Source organism: Daldinia childiae, assembly GCF_008694065.1.
Source record: "Daldinia childiae strain JS-1345 chromosome Unknown Scaffold13, whole genome shotgun sequence".
Lineage (NCBI taxonomy): Eukaryota > Fungi > Ascomycota > Sordariomycetes > Xylariales > Hypoxylaceae > Daldinia > Daldinia childiae.
Window position 1 is genome coordinate 546,197 of NW_022984654.1, and position 20,805 is coordinate 567,001.

Sequence of the window (20,805 nt, forward strand, 5' to 3'; positions counted from 1 at the left end):
GCTGGCAATCCCTAGAGTCAAGTTATAATAGATTACGATGTTTAGATAGCTGGTCTAAAAGATACTGCACCATGTTTGTCTGCATCTGCCATCGATTTAACGCCGTTATCACCCCTAGCCTCTCCAATAGCCCCCTAAGTCGGGAAGCGCGGTAGTTCAAAAGGCTTTTGAAGACGTGGATTCTCTCCTCATCATTCATGTTCCACTGGTCAAGCTGAAAATAGTGGTCCACCTCCATAGTAGACATAAGCAGATTCCGGGGCGGCCGCTCCAGCCCGTAGCTCAAGGGTCTACGGGGTGGTACGGGGGAGGCTTGTGTATCAACAACCTTCCGGTCTTTAGGCATCTCGGCCATCGACAGAATGCTTGCCAACACCCGGTCCAGGATGGAAATCATCAATACGGCATGCCGGGACTGGATGTGGGACGCGTCCCGGTTAAGCCATTTCTCACAACTACTCAACACCTCCTTTTGGCACATAAACTGGTCATTAGGCGTAGACGATGGTGGTATGTTAGGCTTTACTGTGCATGCGGATGGGTTCGCGATGGTGTGATGCGCCCATGCTAGGCTTACCTCGACTGCTTCAAACACGTCAAGCATTTCAGAGCAGAGACAATGTGAGGGATTTGGGCTCGGAATCGGACTCGAACTCGGGCTTGGAGGGACGGGGGTGTCATCGGTGCTGGGCCTTTCGGCTCGATACGCGGGTGGGCTCTTGTCGGCAGGTATAGGGGTAATAGCAGTAGCAGTGGTTGCCTCATCAGCTTGAAAGACGTCGAAGAACAAGTTGCTAGAATTGACGTATGTTGAATGCTTATCGTGTGTCGTAGCAGACGGGGACATATCGAAATCCATACCCAACAAGTCAGAGTCACCTATGATGGCATCCCAAGCCTGGCGCGTTTCGACATTGAGAGACTGCTCAATTGGTTGCTCGGCTGGTTGCTCGGCTGGTCGCTCGGTTGGCTGCTCGGATTCTCTTTGTGGAGTAGAAATATCATCTTCTAGGCTTACAATGCCGCCGTCCGCATCTTTAGCAACTCGTTGCAGGCGTGGAAGGCGCTGAAGACGTTTCGGCACTGTGTCTGTTTCAGTCCGGCTAGGGCTGATGTATGAGCAAGCTATCTGCTTATCCAAGCATCGCTGGCAGCCACCTTCTTCGCCTGTACATTTAACCTAAATTAGCGACTTTTGGTTAACATAAATTAACTAACAAAATTAACATGAACTCTCTTACCCCCCCGCTTAAGTTAGGTACCTTGTCATTTTTCGGTATTTGCGGTGACTAACCTTTTTAGATCTGCAGTAGACGCAGGCTAGCCGAGAGATCTTATGCGATGGTTTGTCGAAAGGAGAAGCGGTAGACTCAAGAATATACTGCCCACTGCCCGACCCCGATTCCAGAGGCTTAAATGTGCTAAACATTGGGTTGAAATTGGTAGATACAAGTTTGAACCATAAGCGCTGCAGGTGTGCAAGATACGTATTAAAAGTTTCACCTCGAACTTGCGAGTCTTATATCTTTGGCCACATCGATCGGCATGTTGGCATGTTGGTGTCATCACCCGAGACAATTAACGACACACAAGGTACGGTGCACGAATCCGGATACCTTAAGAGGTACCTAGTTACTTCACTATAGGTACCTACCTAATGTATGTAGGTAATCTCTGTAGTGTATGATTCAGGTTATCTCAAGCCAACTCCTCAGCCTTGCCAGAGGCAGTGTTGGTGATATTTGCCTATCGAAACTCCTAGGTAACTTCCAATGCCTTAATATACCCTTATTGAGCAGCTAGTGTACCAATGTCGGTGGGTGCGTAAATGAGCTAACGCATGATTTAGGCACAGCGGATGTCACATTGTTGTAATAATTGTTGTATTGGACAAGTTCCAAGTCTAGGAGGATTTAGTATTTAGGTACCTACCTACGGGATGCGGCTCATATTTTCAATTTTCGACCCCGCTCTCTGCATAGTGGACCTATGTATGTACCTATGTAGGTACCACCGTAGTGGATCGTTGGGGGCGTTAAGACAGGCCGGAAGGATTACCGACCGTAACCCGAAGAGGTGGACTTACATGCATGCATTAAGATGAGCCAATGACTGTCTATTAAGCATATCTGACTAAAACAGGGTTTTTTAGTGTCACACGAAAAGGAATAACAATGTAACCTATAACTACGCGAACAATCTACGGAAATCGCCTCTCCAAGTTATATATGCCTATACTCATACTACCTAAGCGCCAGTCAGCCTTGGCTGCAGCCATTAAATACCTGGCACTCTGTAAAACGATGAAGTATATTAAATCTACCTGTCCACTTTTGTATAAGGAGCTACACAAAGAAATAAATATATATATTTTAAGTTAACTAGAAACATAAACACGCAAATTCAATATGATATACATTTGAATATAATAGCCTTTATATTTGAGGTATAATAAATAAATAAGAATGTAGTACAAGTTGTAGTATATCCGTTATCATGGCTAACAGTTACTACCAAACTCTACTAAGTTGACAGGGGTTGGCCTATGGGTAAAACTTTTGTAGGCGACTTCTGTATACTTGAAGACTACAATTTTCAGTGTAAGAAATAGTTCAAGGCTCTATCTGTAAAGTACACTCAACGTATTTCAAGCAAGTCAACATATTTCCATCACCCAAATCCCACTCTAGGTAGGTGGTTTGCGTAGAAATGACCAAAGATTCAACTCTACAGCCGGCCAATGTCGTGTCTACTACCTCCCACAGATTCCACTAGGACATACGCATCATCGGTACCGTGGAAGTTGACAGAGCCCATCGGACGAAACCTGTCTATTTCGTAATATTGATCATGATATTCAGACTTGGGTTTAGTATTGTGACTAAACGTCCGTGTAAGGAAGTTGGAGACAATTCTGGTTCCAAAAGATCCGACCGAGTTGTAGAACTTAGATGGTTCAACATAGCCTTTCCAGAATCCCCTTATCGCTGGGACGCAGCCGACCATAAGTGCAATCGCACATTCGACAAATCTGGTAGCCGTGCACAATTAATACAAGCAAGTCAAGCTAGATAAGAGGATAAAATTCAGGGGTGCTTACTGCAATAGCATAGTTGTGAGGATGCTACCATTATCCCCGCGTGCTCCAAGGAACAGATTGATTTTATAGACCAGAGACAAAACAGAAGCCAAAACACCGCTTTTGTTCCTTCGTTAGCCCGGCTACTCTGAGATGTATATAAGATTGAATCGAAGGAGAGGGGCGGATAAGGGGCACCTACAAGATCCCTGAACAGAAGACAATTCCAATACCAATCTTTCTTCTTCTTGAAAGATTGAGTGAGAATATTGGACGCAAAGGAAGGAGGAGGATACACATGTCGGCCGCGACAGACACGGTACCTGCAATGACCCCAGAATCGATATTGGCCTTGCCGCAGCGTGACCACTTGTAAGGAAGATAAGGCGTATCAGACGGACGGCACTGAATCAACGCGGGGACTAAGGATCCTATGAACCCAAGGGCTGAAATCATGAGGACCATGTAACAGGCATATCGCATCCATGTTTGCACGCCGAAAAGCCTCATATATAGCACCAGGACGGGGGCTTTGGAAGTCCACAACGAGGAGGCCGCCATAATTGGAATAGCAATACCCGTCTAAGGGGGTTTTCTAATCAGCCCAAATCATGACAAAAATCACAGAAATAGAGAAAGTTGTACATTTATCTTATAAGGCAAACTTGTTGCCACCAAGAAACCTACATGATAATATCAATATCAACACAGCCAAGAGGCACGAGGAAAACATGGTGACACTTACTTTTATATTGAAATTCATTGAAGACGTAGAGTGCGATTAGAATTGCGAAACCCGCAAAGGACAACCCTGGTGGATCTGTTCAGATTTTGTGCAGTATTGTTGAAGATGAGGCCACTTACAATCGTCCAGCAGCAATTTCTTGAACTGTCGGATAGATATGATAGTACGCAATGCAATGAAAACTGCAACTAGTACAATCATAAAGATGCCAACGCCCAAGTAGGCATCGTTGGTAATGGTACCGATGGACACCATTGTGGAGATACTGACTAGTTCCGTCAGCATGGGACGAGATACCTAAAGACCTGTGGGAATGGATGAAAGAAAATAGAGATGAGAGCCGCGAGTACTAAATGGCAGATCTACTGCTCATCGCCTAAAAGGGCGTCCCATCCGAGATGAACATGCAGACATAGGGCGTAGTCAATGGCCTTCCATCTAGTTTTGGGGGCCAAGTCTATTAACCTATTATTGTACAGCCTTGCGGCAGCTAAAATGCCACTTCGTACCAACAAGCAGTCAACGATGATACCCCACGGCAATAATGACCTATAGGAGGCGGGATGAGGTAACACGAGCCCAAATTCCTACTTTTGACTCTCGCACGAAGTTACTAGAACATAATGTGGCGGGTTACTCAAAATCCTATATCGTATGAGGATGTTTCAAACGAATTGTAGCCCGGCGAGATAAGTTGCATTGCATCCGATCGGGGGCCAAAGCCAAGTGCTATGAGGGACGTAGCTGCGCAAATCGCGGTGAGCGATTTTACCATATCCGTTGTCAAGACTACAACCTTCTTATATGATGATAAACTTAGACACCAGACGTAACCTTGAATCAGCCCAGATCATTGTCTCAGCCAACAGAATGGGAAGATCCAAGTGCCATCCGCATAATTACTTCAGTACATAAGTAAGCGTGCAGATCACACAAAAGCGGCGTCTCAGTTTTCTTGTCTGAACTGTAGATCTAGCCCCAATTCTATCTTCAGGCTCTGAGTGCGCAGCAGCTCGTTCAATGTTAGCAATAGCGTGTCACGATGAGCCTACAGTGGTAAGGTCTCATTGTAGTTATATGATTCTATCACATATTATGCGTGCTTAGCTTAGTCATGTGGTGCCTTGATATAATATGAATAAATTGGTTGAAAAGAAAGGAGCGAATGTAACGAGCTTAATATATGCGCTCAACTGATTAGTAAGCGTAGAGAGTGCACTAGCGCTCCCCACACGGTGACAGATTCGTTATTTAAATTCTCGAGATCCGTTTCGAAGGCTATCTCATAGATATCAGGCCGGATTCAAAGAGATAGCTAAGATAGCCATATAGATGTCTTTGGGATAAGACAATCGATTAAGGCAACGTAACCTCCTAGCTGCAATGTCCTTCTCACACGCCAAATACTAATAGTTAAACAATAAGTGATGCTACTTACAGATTACGATGACGGGCCTCCCAGATAGATTACCCCACAGAACAGGTGTAAGTAGCTGGCAACCAAAATTACTAGTAAAATGACACGGCCAACTTCTACCCTAACAATCTTACAGAAAGTTAACAATAGTTATTCGATAATTTTAATAGATATAAGGCTTTTTTATATATTATTGAAATCGTTTATTTGAGATAAACCAATTTATATCAATTATATTTAAATGCGATCGTATGTAATTAAGTTATTAAAAGAGTAATTTGTGAATATGGAAATTAATCTTTAAATAGTGGCATGTAATCTGTAAATAGTAATATATATATACTGCATTTTTTAGCTAATACAATGTATTTAATGGCTATTATTTATATTGATGTAATCTTTAAGATGAGACGGATCTAATAATGTTGAAATTGTATAGATACAGGGTACTTTAAGAAATATATTGTTGAGTGACAACCATACTATGCAGGTAGGTAGCCTTATACTCAAAGACCTTAGAGCCTCATATTACGTAAGAAGTCTTGAGTAGAGACCCTGAATTAGGGGCATCAATAATGGCCTGGCAGCCGCCCGCCATGCTGGGTTTAGGGTACTGGTCCCCTAAAATTACAAGTATTCTTTGGAAGTTATGTTGTCATATCATTTTACTTGTAATTTTGGTGGGCAAGTGCATGCACCTGTTCTGTGGGGTAATCTGTCTGGAAGGCCTGTCATCGTAATCTGTACCTGAGTAGCATCACTCTAAACAATGAGGGGTTGGCTGGGTAAAAACTCATACAATGGCATGAATTTAATTAGCCAATCAACTTACACGATTTCAATTCTTGAACATATGCACATCTCTTTAAGTATAGTCTCATTTTTCAAATACACGGCTCCTAATGTTGTAGTATATATCATTGAAGGGCGAGTGAAATAAGAAAAATAATGATTCTCGTTGCATCATCATAATTACCTCTATTTCATTCAACTTACTATATATGATCACATTAAGTGTAATGATTGAAATTCACTAAAATTCGCTCTGATCATTCGACCGGGTTGTGAAACTATGCTGATTAAGAATTAATGCCCAAACTGACTCAATAATTGCTTGAGGAGATGGGTGTAATTGGCACGTGGGAACAGAGCCGAGCAGAGTGCAACCCCCCTTTCTTTTCAGTAGATTTAACTCTTATGATCCTAACTTGACCGTAATAATCACGTAGTTTTAGCCATTAGCTGAGTCAAATACTTGATATTACATATGAGTTTATGTTATCCTATCTACTAATGTATTTTATCCAAGAGGGACCCATTCTATACCTTCGTTGTGGTCCGACAGGGTGAACTGGATCGGGCCGTACCCGCAATCTTGCAGCTTCCGATCGAGCGGCGACTCGGTGGTAGGGATACGGTCACATTCGCAAGCACACGGCTTCACGAGTGCGTAAGTCGCGAGGCTCGGGAAATGCTTGAGAATGATATTGCAGGCGAAGTTGGTGGGTGTGGATTGTATCTGTAACTTAGCAGGTGGTAGCCTAATGCTTCCAGAACATCCTCAAGTAGATGATTGACTATAAAACTATGAATATCTCCACATCAAAGAGATATCATGAAGAGCGGAGTAAAGCCGATTTCATAAGCCTATTGGAATTGGAGTGGCGATTTTTTTAATTTTACATTTGATAGTAAATCTGCTGAGGGAACTAATTGGACGACCAGACAGCTTTGTTCTCCTCAGCAAACTTCGCAAAGCTTTGCGGAGGGTGTCCTGTCACCCTTTCGACGGCATCAGATGTCCCCTTCTCAAAGTCTTGAGAAGCTAAGACCTCCAGACGAGTCAGAAATCGAGCAAAGTATTCCGACAGGCCGGCTTGGACTAGGATATCAATCCGGCCGGCTTCGTCGAGCTTCACGTGCTCGATCTTGCGCCCGAGAACTTTGGAAAGCGTCTCGGCAATCTGTGGATGTATGTCGTGTTAGTACTGAGCTATGTCACTTTCTATTGAGATAGATAGAGAGATAGGAAGGGTGATCGCACCTGATCGTAAGTCAAGTTCTCAGGCCCCAGTACCCTGAGGTCACAGTTATATGACTTCTCATCCGTCAGGGCGTGGTAGGCCACCTCGGCAATATCAGCCGCGCTGATGAAGGGGATCTTCCCACCTTGAGCGGCGGTGAAGATCTTATTCAGCTTGCCGATGGTAAATGCAAGACCCGGTTCAATCAAGTTCTCTGTGAAATGGGTTGTATTAGCGACTCAAGAATATGAACTGATAAAGGTTAATAGCTAGGGCCACATACCCATAAACCAGGACGGGCGAAGCACACAGTAGTCAACACCGGACTCAATGAGATGCTCCCAAACTCTGCCCATTCCGTCCTTGCCAATCGTGGCCGAGGTTCCAGCGCATAGAACGAAACGATTGACGCCTTGCTTCTTGGCAAGATCTATGAACTTGTTCATGGGCACCCAAGGTTCGCTAATCCGAGGCTCCATCATGTAGACAGCTTTGATCTGTGTGCTCTCAAATAGCTTCGTCCAGGTCGACTCATCGCTCATGTCGAATTTGACGGTGGGATGGCCATTTGACCCAGCACTAGGCTCTTGACGTGAGCCTAGGAGAAAGGGCTTCTTGTCCGCGGCGAGCAATGCCGCGACGCGTGGAGCCGTCTTGCCGCTGCCGCCAGTGAGGAGAATCGACATGTTGGATATGGAGAATTTTGCTAATTATGAAATTGAATTACAAGCTGAGTTTGTATTTGTGTGAAGAGTAGACGAAAATTGAAGAGGGAGTAGAGCAATATAAAGAAAAATTGTTGGTAGTTTACTGCTTACCAACAGTGCCATCGTCATAACCGTCGGTTGTATTCCTACCGGAGATAGCTTCGCCTCGGATTTCTCTAACCGAGCCTAGATGCTATTAGGATAAGAGCAAGATCTTAAAATAGTTACATTTAAGTAACCAACATCTAGCTAGAAGTACGACCTTCCAAGAAGAGTGGAGGATTAATGAAAAGGCATAAACATGTTATTACATAACAATAAAAACCCTGTGATAATGAAAACTATAGGGAATCATCTCTTTAAGCCCCATTCCGGGGTCAAAAGGAAAGTGGGTCGATACAACCTCAGGGTAATATGTTATTTTTCAGCTCTTCCAAGCTTAAACAACACGGCGTATATGCGCTTAAGTGGAGCACCACACCGTCCAGCCATTCAGCGAATAGCTTCATCAGCCCTACGTGTATTACGGCGTATCTTTACCCACTAAACAAGGCGTTTTCTCGACTAAAATGTAGATATATGAGAAACTAGATGGTCGTCGCGCATAACCCAGCCTCAATTGTGACTATTGTAATTTCTTGGCTGGTGCGTCATTGCTTTGGTAGGTAGTCCATAGGAGCATCATGTATACCTCTCTCTCATATTTAAACCCCTTCTCCCGTCCTGTATCATAATCCAATATTCCATCATCGCAATCCTAAACCAAATCAAATCTACCTATCGCGAGCCACGATGATTTCCTTCAGAGCCGCGTTACAGCTTTCCTTTATCACTTTGTCTCTTGCCCAACCCTATGGGACTTCACTTCAATGGGGACCGTGCAATAAGACCGAGGTTCCTAGCGACGTCCCAGTAGACTGCAGTGTTCTGATGGTCCCCCTCGACTACACCGAGCCAGATTCCGATGAGAAGCTACAGCTTGATCTAGTCAGAATTCCCGCTCCTGTTAAACCCTCCAAAGGAAGCATTCTATTCAATTTCGGTGGACCTGGAGGTACTGCACGAGATGAGATAGGCATTAAAACTTTGGCGGATGAGCTATTAGCGTAAGCTTATGTGATTAAATCTCCGGTTTAGGCTTTTATACTGATGTCTCTTTTAGACTTACTGGCCGTCAGTTTGATCTTATTGCATTCGACCCACGGTAAGATTTCATCTGTGTCCTTGTCATTTATGGCCTGGGATATTCAAGACATCACTAACGACCCTGTAACATGTAGCGGTACTCATGGCTCGAAAATTCCCATCCAATGTTTCGATAATGAATATGACGCCTGGTCATTCTATCTGGACATAATACCTGCAAACGTATCTGACACAGAGTTGGGAAAGCAATGGGGACGTGCATCTCTACTTGCCGAGGCCTGCCTTAAGACGAATAATAAGACCGGAACCCTGGTTAGTTCTGCCTTTGTGGCAAGAGATATGATGCAAATCGTAGACGCTCTTGGGGAAGATGGAATGTTACGATACTGGGGTACGTCAATTCTTGGTGAATATAACAGTGGTGTAAAACTATAGTAGAACTGACACCGCATGCTAGGTTTCTCATATGGTACGACATTAGGGGCAACTACAGCTGCTATGTTCCCCGATAGGATAGGAAGAATGGTCCTCGACGGCGTTCAAAACCCGCACGAGTATTACCATGCGCAGGCGTAAGTTAATAATCGGCCACTGATTCAGGATATTAACCATTGACGTTATCACAGCGACTTCGAAGAATTTACAGACGCAGATGCGGAGTTCTCGGCTATGTTTACTGGCTGTGTGAAAGCCCGCGAGAACTGTGCGTTAGCTAAGGGCAACAACAAGACGGCCGCCGAGCTTGAGCAGTCAATCTGGGATCTCCTCGATGTTATCAAGTATAACCCGATTCCTCTCAAATCATTCCTGATCGATTACGCCAACGTGAAGGCTCTTCTGGTACAGGGTCTCTATGATAGTTCCTCTTGGCCGGGTATTACTAGTATACTTAATGCGGTTATGACCGAGCAGTACGACATAGTTAACAACGCCTTCGAGGCCTTGATACCTAAAGCCTCCTTTGATATATTCAAGCAGAGTCAGCAGCCGCAGGTACTACCTTCCATCCACTGTAGTGATAACATGGTTCGAAGCAAGACATTTGATGAGTTCGCTCCAGCTATCCAGCGCCTTTACAGTACCAGCAGAATTAGTAAGTTCCTAACTTTTGGTACTCCCTGAGTATGAGTAGCTTAGTATAAGCCGAGTCATGCGACTTATCTTTTCATGGTGTCTGTCACACACATAATACTAACCATGCGATTATAGTTGGAGATGGATTGATATTCTTATACAGCGCCTGCGCGCAATGGAAGATTGAGCCGAAAGAGCGATATACAGGAGACTTCAACGTGAAGACAAAGAATCCGGTCCTCTTCATTGGCAATACTTTCGACGGACTCACGTCCCTTGTTTCGGCCAAAAATGTTAGCTCCACATTCGAGAAAAGTGCCTTGCTAACAGTCGATGGATACGGTGTAAGCATTCTACTCCCTTAACTACAAGTACCTTTTAATTATAAGCATATTTAATGCTGACACTATCCGCCTTATAAACAGCATTCTTCGTTAGCCGCTCCTTCAGCTTGCACTATTAGAACGACTTCGGCGTATTGGGCAAATGGCACTCTACCTTCTGAAGGAAAGATCTGTGACTCAGCTCCATTATATTCAGGGATCACTTGGGAAAGTATTATACAGGAGGTATACGGTAATACGACGGTTCCTTCTAAGCGCCAAGCATCCCGTCTGCCAAAGTTCGGAGGCCCCCTAGCCCCTTTTTTCATTCCCAAGTAATGAAACCCTGCAAATGGAACAGGTCAATGTTGTTATAATTGGTTCACCGTCCCCTGTCAGAATATTAGTCTCCTAATAATATTTCGGATTTTATAAAGGATAACCTATTGGTGAAATTCACGGTGGATTTACCTTTTTTGATTCTTTATTGTGTTAATACAATTGAAAACCACCAGCCCATATTGCTGTCCGATTCTGGAATTTTGTCGATATGCAACGTGGGACGTTAACAGATTTTCACACCTTTTCTGAAGTTTTATCCGGAATACCTTTGAGAATTGGTGACGTGTCGACTATTTCATTAAGCTACTATCAGAGTTCTAATCTGATTCCCGAACTTGTAGCTATAACTCCCTACTTAGCAATTAGCATGCCTTACGCAGTCCCACGCGTCATCAACAACATACCTAGAATTATTGTGTAATGCAGTTCTGGCCATTACCATCAGTATCGGTCTTAGGCTTTTTGAGGTGAGGTAGCAAGTCGTCGAGGTCGTCAACAGTAGCCTCCTCATGCGCTCTTCTCTTTGTCTGACTAGTGCCACCGTCGCCGTTATCCTTAGGCGGAAATACTCCTCCGAATAGTTTTCCAGTCTTCTTGAGGAGCTTTCCTCCATTCTTTTTGGTTACCATATTCTCGGCTATCTTCTTCTTTTTGAGCATCTTCCGTGTGGCCTTGCTGATCTTGGTAGGTAAACTAGCTTTAGCTAGCCATGCAACAAATTCCTGTTCACGAATTAGTTGGGACTTGATGATTCTTAATGGTTCAAAACTAACCGCCCCTTTTTCTTCATTCGAATTTAGTGCAACTCGAATAGCCACTCTCGTTTCTTCTTTTTGCCAATGGATATAATCATTCATGGGATTGCCCAGGTGAAACGGATACGCTGGTCTTGCCTGTTGACCCAACAAGCGGTTTGAGAACGGAAGCATCATATTTGTAATGCCAAGGCCGGTTTTACGGGAATACTTGATGGCATAGTCAGCTCCTATCGAAGCTAACGAATCAGCTCGGCAGTTTCCTTCAACACCAACATGTCCTGGTGTCCAGTGGATTTCGACCTTGCTGCCGAGGTTCACAAGCTTCTCGAGAGGATGGACCAAGTATTCATGGACTGGGGCTTTGTTGAGCGGTTCAACTTCCAACTTGGTGTAGCAATAGCTGTAATGCAAGCGCTGGATTCCGGAAAGGCCGTCAGTTATGATGATTACCGTTGGTGGCGTAGTGCGACCACCATTAGGAGGAGCGGCAACTCGTCCAGCCCAATCCATCAACTCGTAATAGGCTATCCACAGCCCTCTATGCAGTGCTATGGCTTCATGATCTAGGAGATTGGAAATTCCCTTTGTTCCATAGGCCGCGTCGACCCAGTCATGGTCAGTGCCGTAGGTACGCATATAAGTAATACCACAGCCAACGTTGTACTTGGGTTTAACCGATCCATCTGTAAACATAACGAGGCGCGGATGGCATGGGGGAGGTTGAGTGGCTGTTGCGTGAACTGCATATCGAATAGCGTCTACATGAGGCCTGGCTACAAATCTGATCACAGCATTATCATTAATATGCTCATCATGTTTAGGTGCCTCTGTTTTGATAGTATTAACAAAAGCCTTGAGTTCCTGCTTGCTAAAGATGGGAAGCTTAGCTGATCCGCCTATCTGTAGTCGATCAAACGGCTGCTTTGCGCGCCAGGGTCGTCGTAGAATCCACGCGCCTTCGGTGTTGCAGTCGGTGTCGATTTCGTTGCCAGCGCTGTCGCCGATTTCCTGGCCCATCGATCCACTTACCTGCTGGTTCATGGCGAGAGGCTGATCAAAAGCGCCGTGATGCCGACCAGAGGAAAACATGATCGCGGAGTTGTTTATTAAAAGAAGTGAAGTTGTTGCATGAATAAGAATAGTGCTCAATAAGAAATAAAAATTTGTGCGTAAAGATTAAAACCTAGAGAATATGGCGCCGCAGTAGGAAATTTGACGCGTGTAAAGGAAACTAAATAATGTGCGGGGAAAGAAGGAACGGAAGGAAGGTACGAATATTATCAATTCAAACATGTGCACGGGACGGACACAATTGTTGTCCCCTGGCAACCTGCTGGGGAAAGCCTACCTTTACGGTTGTGACTCTCTTAACGGACACGCCAGCTGTCTTTGAAAGTACAACTGATGATCTTAGAAGAAGTCTCTTGTACCTAAGGTATCTGACAAAATGTTGACAATGGTTAGCGCTGCAGGATAAAATGACTAGTATCGTAGGACATAATGTGCGTTATTAGAAAATAGACTCAACCATTAAGGGGCAATGAAGGTTATAGAATATGACTTGTCCAACAAACTCGATATTGAATAAACTAGGAGCTTGCAATTGCTTAGGTACAACATTTATAGTATTATATAGACGGGATATTATTTGTTAGTCTACAAATATGTATGACTGTTTTCTCACTGATTACTTTTATCCTCTATTCAAAAATCAAGGAAAATTTGATAAGTACCTCCTAACCTACCACTCAGATTAGGTACTTAGTAGGTATGATGGAAACTTTTAGGGGCACTCTTTCATGGTGATCTAGATATTTTTAGTTAAATATTTATGCCTACCTACTACTTATTCCTTTATATATTGATAATCTTTGGTCTCTTTAATCTTGATAGCACATATAGTAGTGGTTGTATAAAGTTTTTGCTTTCACTCATACTTCTATGTCAAAATAGGAATACTAAAGTTTGTTTGGAATTCAATATCGTCTCAAGGAATGTTGAAAATTTACTTGATAAATTAGGTACATATTTATAGGGTTACTGCTCCCTACTATATATAGTATTGAAATATGAAAGTGCTGTTGAAGCTGTATTTTGGATGTTTAGATTGGACGTTGATGCAAGTTCATCGTTGCGAGCTCTGCTACCTTGTAACTCAGTAGTTGCTTGCAAAAGCCCCTGGGGGGAAGTGTGCGCGGTGGGCGGCGAGTAATCCGGTGTATCGTTTTCATGTTGATTAACGTACCTTTTTATGTTGGTGTAAAAAGCTCGCGCAGTCTTCGAGGATGTAGGCTCCAATACCAGCGAGGAGGAAGCATTCGAATTATTCGGACCAAGGTCACTATCTTCTGACCAGGGGCGTCTGATCGCACGGGCAACATACGGCAACCCCAAGATAGGTTGATCCTTAGTAAGTGGGCTTGATGGCTCGACTGGGTCGTTATGTAGTACATCGCTAGCAGCATTGCTGTCTGAAGTCTCTCCTATCTGCGCGGTTGGCGAGTCTGGAAAAAGATCGCTTATTAACTGATGATCCCGGTCATCGTCATTATGTATGCCGTCTGACGATGTTTCGGATCCCACTAACTCTGGTTCCGATGTTTCACGGTAAATTGATTCGAAAGTATGGAACTCATGGTTGATTCTTTGGGAGCGGGAGTTTGGACGAGGCTCGGTGGCAACATGAATAGTGTCGTTGTCCTTCTCAATAATCTGGCTTTGATGAGGAGATTGATCAGTTTCAGAGTATCTAAGTGTTAATACCTGTGAGTGCCCCTGCGTTTGACTACTCTCGGGATCTTGTTCCTGTAGTTCTCCTGAAGATATTCTCTCTGATGTAACCTGAGGGAGCTCATTATAATCGCAGACTTGCTGAGTTTCTTTCATCTTATTTTCCTTTATTAAATCCAATCGAGTGCTGAATCTCTCTGCACTAACGTACCCCGGCGTCATCTGGGACATGGTAGCATCGAACTCCAAAGTTCTAATAGATCTTGCGGAAACCCAGGCATATTTTGCGCCTATGGGACGGAATTCCCCATCCAGCCCTATTTGATCCCGTTCAATGCCATCGAAAGACATAACCGGGAACTTCCGATCCATAACTCGAGGCCCGTCGTCATCGTAGTCTCTCTCCCAGCCTAAAATCTCCTTGATTGTCTTGTTATATATATAACAAGACGGGATAGACCTCCTTAAGCTCGTGTCATAAAGGGACATTGAAATGCCTATTGCGCCAAAATCACCGATGGGAAGAATGACTGCTGCGTATGAACCTTTACGGGGACCCTGATCGATTTTATAAATTTCGCCCACAATAGGATCAATAATACCTTTGAAGACCGCCTTATTTTTCTTCTTTTTTTGATTACTTTTCGCTAATACTGAAGGCGACAAATGTGCAACAGGAGTTGTCGTTTCCACCTCGCTTTGGCATTCCCTTAGTTGAGCTGTATTCGAACATTCACCATCCTCTGAAGAGTTCTCGATTCGCACTCTCTGTCGCTTCCGGTTTCGCTGCCTGGAACTTGAGTTTACATTTTGACCTTCTTGTAGATTATTAGTCTGTCCAGTTCAGATAATGTAGGATACCAGCAACACGAGGTGTTTACTAGTCATAGGGACTGACCAACTTCAGATATCCTTGGTCGTTTACTTGGTGAGCCACTTGATTTTACAAGTGGCTCCATACCCCATTCATCGCTTGAGACATCCTCCGAATCAATCACAATCGTTTCCTGGAGTTGGCGTCCAGCATTATCACTGGTTCCCTGCATGGGAGAATCAATTTCCGTTCGCCCTCTTGTTATATCAGTTGATTCTCTGTCATGTTCTCTGTCGTGTTGTTCTGTTGGTGCCTTTAAAGAATTAGCAACTAACATTGTATCATAGCGATACTATTCTACTCACAGGAGAAATCCTTAGATAAGGCTCGAGCTTTCTTTTACGGTTTTGTTTCTCCTGTTTCAAGAGTACATGAAATTTATTCTCTTCATCCTTTAACTCTTGTTCCTTTTCCTGTATCTCAGTCTCCTTCCTTTGCAGTTCTTGTTGAAGTAATTGGACTTCTCGCTGACGCTCTTGAATATCCTTTTGGAGTGAAATGCGGTTATCATCAAACGCATCTCTAGCATCCCGCAGTTTCTTCATGTATTCCGATTGAATCGAGTCTAGCCTTGCTAATGCAACTTCGTAAGGGTCGTATTCGTCATTTTCTAGGGATTTTTCACGTTGAAAGTTCGCCATCTTCTCGAAAGGTTACCTCATCGACCAGGTTGCGAGGCGGATAACTCAACGGGGGGTAGTATAATAAGAAGCAAGGGAAAACTGGAGGTATATCTTGAAGGAATGGAAAGAAGGATGCACGGAAATTTATATATGAGAAGGAAGATTTATTTCAAGTTGCACCAAGAGATGATAATTATTGATGTAAGGGGCATAGGTATTTGCGAAATTAATCAAGTATAAGAAGATCTTCATCGCTTTATACCTAACATCTATAAATGTTGGCTTGGGCATGCATTACAAGCTAACCTAAAATAATACTACTTTAATCAATGCTCGTATTCGTCGATTTTAAAATAGTGTTTCGTTCTTAAATGCCACCCTTTCTAAACGGTCTGGCTTAGATTGGCCATATGTCCAAAGCCTTACGGAATATGTATCACAATCTATGAGGTGCATTTGAATGAATGGCAAATAGGTTGCCAGCTCAATACGCTGGGGTAAACAGACCAGAAACATAGCAGAATTATGAGGGTAGGACTATCATTCCATCGTCTTCATCACGCCAGGCGCTTAGCAGTGGTGTGGCCCAGGTCGCATCCTTGGTCACCAAATGCAGGATGCCGAGCTCAGCAAGAACCAACATGCAGCTTTCCGAGTTTTATGCCGATTTAATTCTGCATATTTACGGCCCGAAGCGAAAAGAAAAATAAGTACCTGTTGATGATTTTTCTGGCTAAAGGGGAAGAGTACCTAGGTACTTACGTATACCAATAATAATGCATAAGTGCATATATTACATTTTACCTAATTGGAACTGGTATATAAGGATCTTAACAATATGATATCCTTTTATATATCACATATTCATCAGTATTAATATAAACAAAAGAATGCAACTACCAAAGTGCAATCAGTTTCCAAGTGTGATTTTCTCCCTCCCATGCTTCTTCTCTAACCTCTCCACTGTTAACACGATAGGCAATGTACCTTCGCTACTCTATCTGGATTAGTAACAGCATCGAATCTGAGAATTGGTTTCGTCGGCTACCTATAACAATGAATTCATGCCGCCCTTGAATTCCGTTTGGCTTAGGTTCTAGATTCCCTGTAGAGCCGATTTCGTTTCCATACGAGTCCATAGCTTTCAAGCATCGGTTGCGTCGTCATCTAGAGGGGCCAGAGTCAGAAAGGCAGAGCTTGTCCAGAAGAATATCATCTGCGTCTCCGGAACCTTGCTAAGCCCTGCAGATAGAAGCTGTGGATTTTGGGTAGCAATATCGGATAGGGTGACGGGTTGACTGCAATGAGGCCTTCTAGCTTGCACGATTCTGCGATGCTATTAAACCATACCTTACTGTCTCCTTTCTCACGCATTCGAGACGGAGAGGGGAATGATAATGCTCAAAACATAGTACCTCGGGAACTTCTCTGGCAACCGATGTAAGCTAACGGATCTCACTGCAACCCTTCGAGGAGTTAAGCTTACCCCAGATCTATATCGTAGCGGTCGTCCCCGATACAGATGAATGCTTCGCCTATGCAGCCCATCTACGACCAACTAGGGAAAGGAACTTTAATACGCAAGGACGTCATCGGAAGGGTTGAGTTAGCCTCTCTACGCTTTGGGTCGGTAAAGGAGTTCCAGAGCAGGCCCTACTCAAAACAGGATCTGGGTAAACCCCACGAAAACTCTTTATCCGAAAGAGCCGACATCCCTTGAAGAATGGCAAGGAATCCATCAAAGATATTGCCTTCGTTAGTGAAGTGCCGACGGGTATAGCTGGCTACGAGATTCTGGTACATTTTCCAGAAGCGTACTTGGCCGTCTTCAGGCTCATAGAAGTTCCTAAAGGAGTTTGCTAGAGTCCGCTCGGTGGCGTTGGCGTGGAATCTATGGAATAGGAGAAGACTATTCTCGAAATAGGATTCTTCACAGAACATGGCCTCCCGGCATATCCAGTATACCTGCTCTTGTATGAAAACAAGTACGCGGCGAGATAGAACGCGCTCTTGCATAGTCCAACCTCGGCTGTTCCAGGGCGTGCGTTCTTAGAAGTGCTCATTGGAATTGACGAGAGGGTCTAGTATTGTCATAAGGGATAGATCTGGTAACACATGCCCGGTGGTTCTATCTGTGCTCTCAAGCAGAACCATTAACTCCACCTGTTCTAGAGAACGGCTTCCAGGGCGAAGACCAGGTAGACCTCCATGGACACTTGATGACGATGCAGCTAAGATTATGAAATAGGCGAAACCATATATCTGGCCCATGGCGCCTATCTGTATTGCCTTGTCCTCATCGTCGTCTTGAACGATGCATAAAGAATCTACCCAGATATACTTTATTCCCAGAGACTCTGTTACCGATACCGAGTCCTCTATTGTTTGTGGTAGGTTTTTATCCAAAATGCCCGGTTGCGCCATCTCATCCATTTGGGTCGTGGTACACCCCGAAGAAAGACGTATCCGCATCACAGACATCTATTTCAAGTAGTTTACCTGCATCGTGTCGGGTTAAAACATTTTTAATTGAGGTATAATTTTCACCTACTTGGCTACCTATCTTCGCCAAATAATTTTATAGGATTCATTATGTTGCACCTAAATGACTCATTCTATTACCCTCTAAATCTACTCTATGAAGATCAATATTATTATGGTCATAATCCATAAACGACCATTCTTCCTTGGTATGTGACTGCTGCATTGAAATCTACACCGGGTTTCTAGAAATATCTCTATACAGGTGGGTAAGATTGAAGATTTCAGCCGCAATTCTAACAACAAGCAAGTCCTAAATCTCACTGTCAGACGGCACCGCCCGGTCCAGTCATGCTTCGCTGAGGTGCGGTGCTACGTGTTCGTTTGTGTAAGTGTAGAGAGCCTCGCCGATGACTGGATATACTATGCACTAGACTCAAGTCAACTATATCTTTGGGAACCCGCATTAGGCTTCTGTCGCCAAGCTTGGGCCTAGAATGATTGCTTCCCCAAACTTCCACCAATTAAAGGGGGCTGTGTTAGTTGATAGTCCGCAGCTTCGCCCCGCGTCGGGGATTTTTTAGGCATATTAACGCTTACAACTGTCGTCTACTCGACGTCACGAAAGGCAGGCAACATGTAACAAGCAGAATATTCGCCCTATAAATATAGACTAACAGTAGAGCCTTATTTTTGGTGCAATTGATTTTCCCTCCTTTCCAATTCCCTTGTTATTTATATTAAAGCCTCCGTGTTGGCAAGCGTAAAATTTGACATTTATACAATTAATTTACCCTTGAATAAACTGAAGTTCCCAGCGTGGAAAGCACAGCCTCACAATGCCTCATTATCACGATTACTATCAAAACCCCAGCCAGGCCCGCGATCTAGCCAATCGTTTCTCGCGGGAAACACGGCACAGCGAGTATCCGACTCAATACATAGTAAACGAAGGGAAGATGACCATCCACGAAAGATCGCTAAAGCAGAGCAATGCGATTATATACAATGCACCAGGATCAACGTTACGGTTCGTACCGTCGAAGTCTGCCACAAATACGAAAGCTAAACACAACTCGCACCATGCACCCGAATCGTACGGGCGAACAACAGCACCCCCAATTTATATGTGTCACGGCTGTCAGCGACGTCAGATATACTTCGGGGATTACTGTCACGACTGCACGGCGATGCGGTCAACTACTGCTCCCAAGAGAAGAGATAGCCACCGAGAACGAGAACACCGCCAAGATCTTCGTCTGACGTGGGCCCCAGATAGCAGGCTAATTGAATGGCATTAGGGGTACATAGTCTACCTATGTTCAAATTAAACCTAGGGCACATTAGGAACTATAGAAGAAGGTGGTGAATCGCAGGGGCACTTCTTCCTTCTTTGTTTCATTTAACTCTCCCTTTATTCTTCATTATTGATTGCACGTGGTTCTTTGTTAGGCGATTGTTTAGTTATGATTAGTATAAGATAATGTCTTTATATGTAACGTTTTGCGTTATAAGTCAAAACACCTTTATTAGGGCCACCCTAATGGGAGCCATTTCAAAATTACAACACGTTTATAATAAAGTTTATATATAAATTATTATATAATTTTACCAATATTTAGTCTATTAAAAAATAAAATATATTATTTAATTCTTTATTTTTTAAAGATTTTAAAATGTTTATTTTTTTAGCTTAATTGCGTTATGTTATAATAATAAACGACGTTTTTAAAAGTATATTTTTATAATAAATATTTAAAAATTATTTTATTTTAAAATATTATTTTATAAATCAAATATTAGGTTATAAATTACGAAAAAAGTATTTAAAAAAATATTAAAAATTATTAAAATATTAAAAAAAAAATTAGCTTAATAAATTATTACATTAAACTATATTAGCTATACATTATTTTTATATTAATTTAAAAATATTATAAAAAAGTTATTAATTTATAATTACCGGTTTAATATTTTTAATAAATATTAATATATACGATTTTTAATTTATTATTTTAATATTAAATTGGTTAAAGTTTATTTAATTAATTATAAATGCGTTAATAGCGTTATAATTAATAATATTAATATATTTTTTAATTAATTTAAAATCTTTTATATTATTAATATTTTTATTATATATACTTATAATATAAATAAAATAAGAATAATAGAAAAGGTTGGAAATAATAGGATAGTTATTAAAAAAGTTTATAAAAAATATATTATTGTTAAAAATTATAATAATAAAATTTAAATATTAATTATTAAATATATTAATAATAACGGTAAATTTTTAAATTTTTTTATTATATATGTAGGTAAATATATATAATAATAGTAGTTTTTTAATAAAAATAACGTTAAATTTAAAAGCTAATATTTTATTATATTTTTTAACAGTTAAATTAATAATAATATTATTTTAAAATAGTTTTATAAGGTTTTTTTATAAAAAATAAAATTTTTAAATCTTCGGTAA

At 42.4% G+C, this 20,805-nt stretch overlaps 4 protein-coding genes across 4 annotated transcripts; 1 reads left to right on the top strand and 3 right to left on the bottom strand.

The window, feature by feature from the left end:
- Positions 1–6,950: 6,950 nt before the first annotated feature.
- GL218_08582 (Festuclavine dehydrogenase) lies at positions 6,951–7,951 on the bottom strand (the record flags this gene model as incomplete). Its single annotated transcript, XM_033585386.1, has 3 exons — positions 6,951–7,205; positions 7,286–7,479; positions 7,549–7,951. 3 exons carry the CDS (start codon positions 7,949–7,951, stop codon positions 6,951–6,953), a joined length of 852 nt encoding a protein of 283 aa, XP_033440559.1.
- Positions 7,952–8,764: 813 nt separating this feature from the next.
- GL218_08583 (uncharacterized protein) lies at positions 8,765–10,854 on the top strand (the record flags this gene model as incomplete). Its single annotated transcript, XM_033585387.1, has 7 exons — positions 8,765–9,078; positions 9,135–9,176; positions 9,253–9,509; positions 9,576–9,690; positions 9,745–10,211; positions 10,328–10,536; positions 10,618–10,854. 7 exons carry the CDS (start codon positions 8,765–8,767, stop codon positions 10,852–10,854), a joined length of 1,641 nt encoding a protein of 546 aa, XP_033440558.1.
- A 413-nt stretch (positions 10,855–11,267) lies between these two features.
- On the bottom strand, positions 11,268–12,656 carry GL218_08584 (uncharacterized protein; the record flags this gene model as incomplete). Its single annotated transcript, XM_033585388.1, has 1 exon — positions 11,268–12,656. One exon carries the CDS (start codon positions 12,654–12,656, stop codon positions 11,268–11,270), a length of 1,389 nt encoding a protein of 462 aa, XP_033440561.1.
- Positions 12,657–17,891: 5,235 nt separating this feature from the next.
- Positions 17,892–18,314, bottom strand: GL218_08585 (HET-domain-containing protein; the record flags this gene model as incomplete). The annotated part of the gene is made up of 1 exon (XM_033585389.1): positions 17,892–18,314. The coding sequence occupies one exon, from the start codon at positions 18,312–18,314 to the stop codon at positions 17,892–17,894; it is 423 nt and encodes a 140-aa protein (XP_033440560.1).
- Between the last annotated feature and the right edge of the window lie 2,491 nt (positions 18,315–20,805).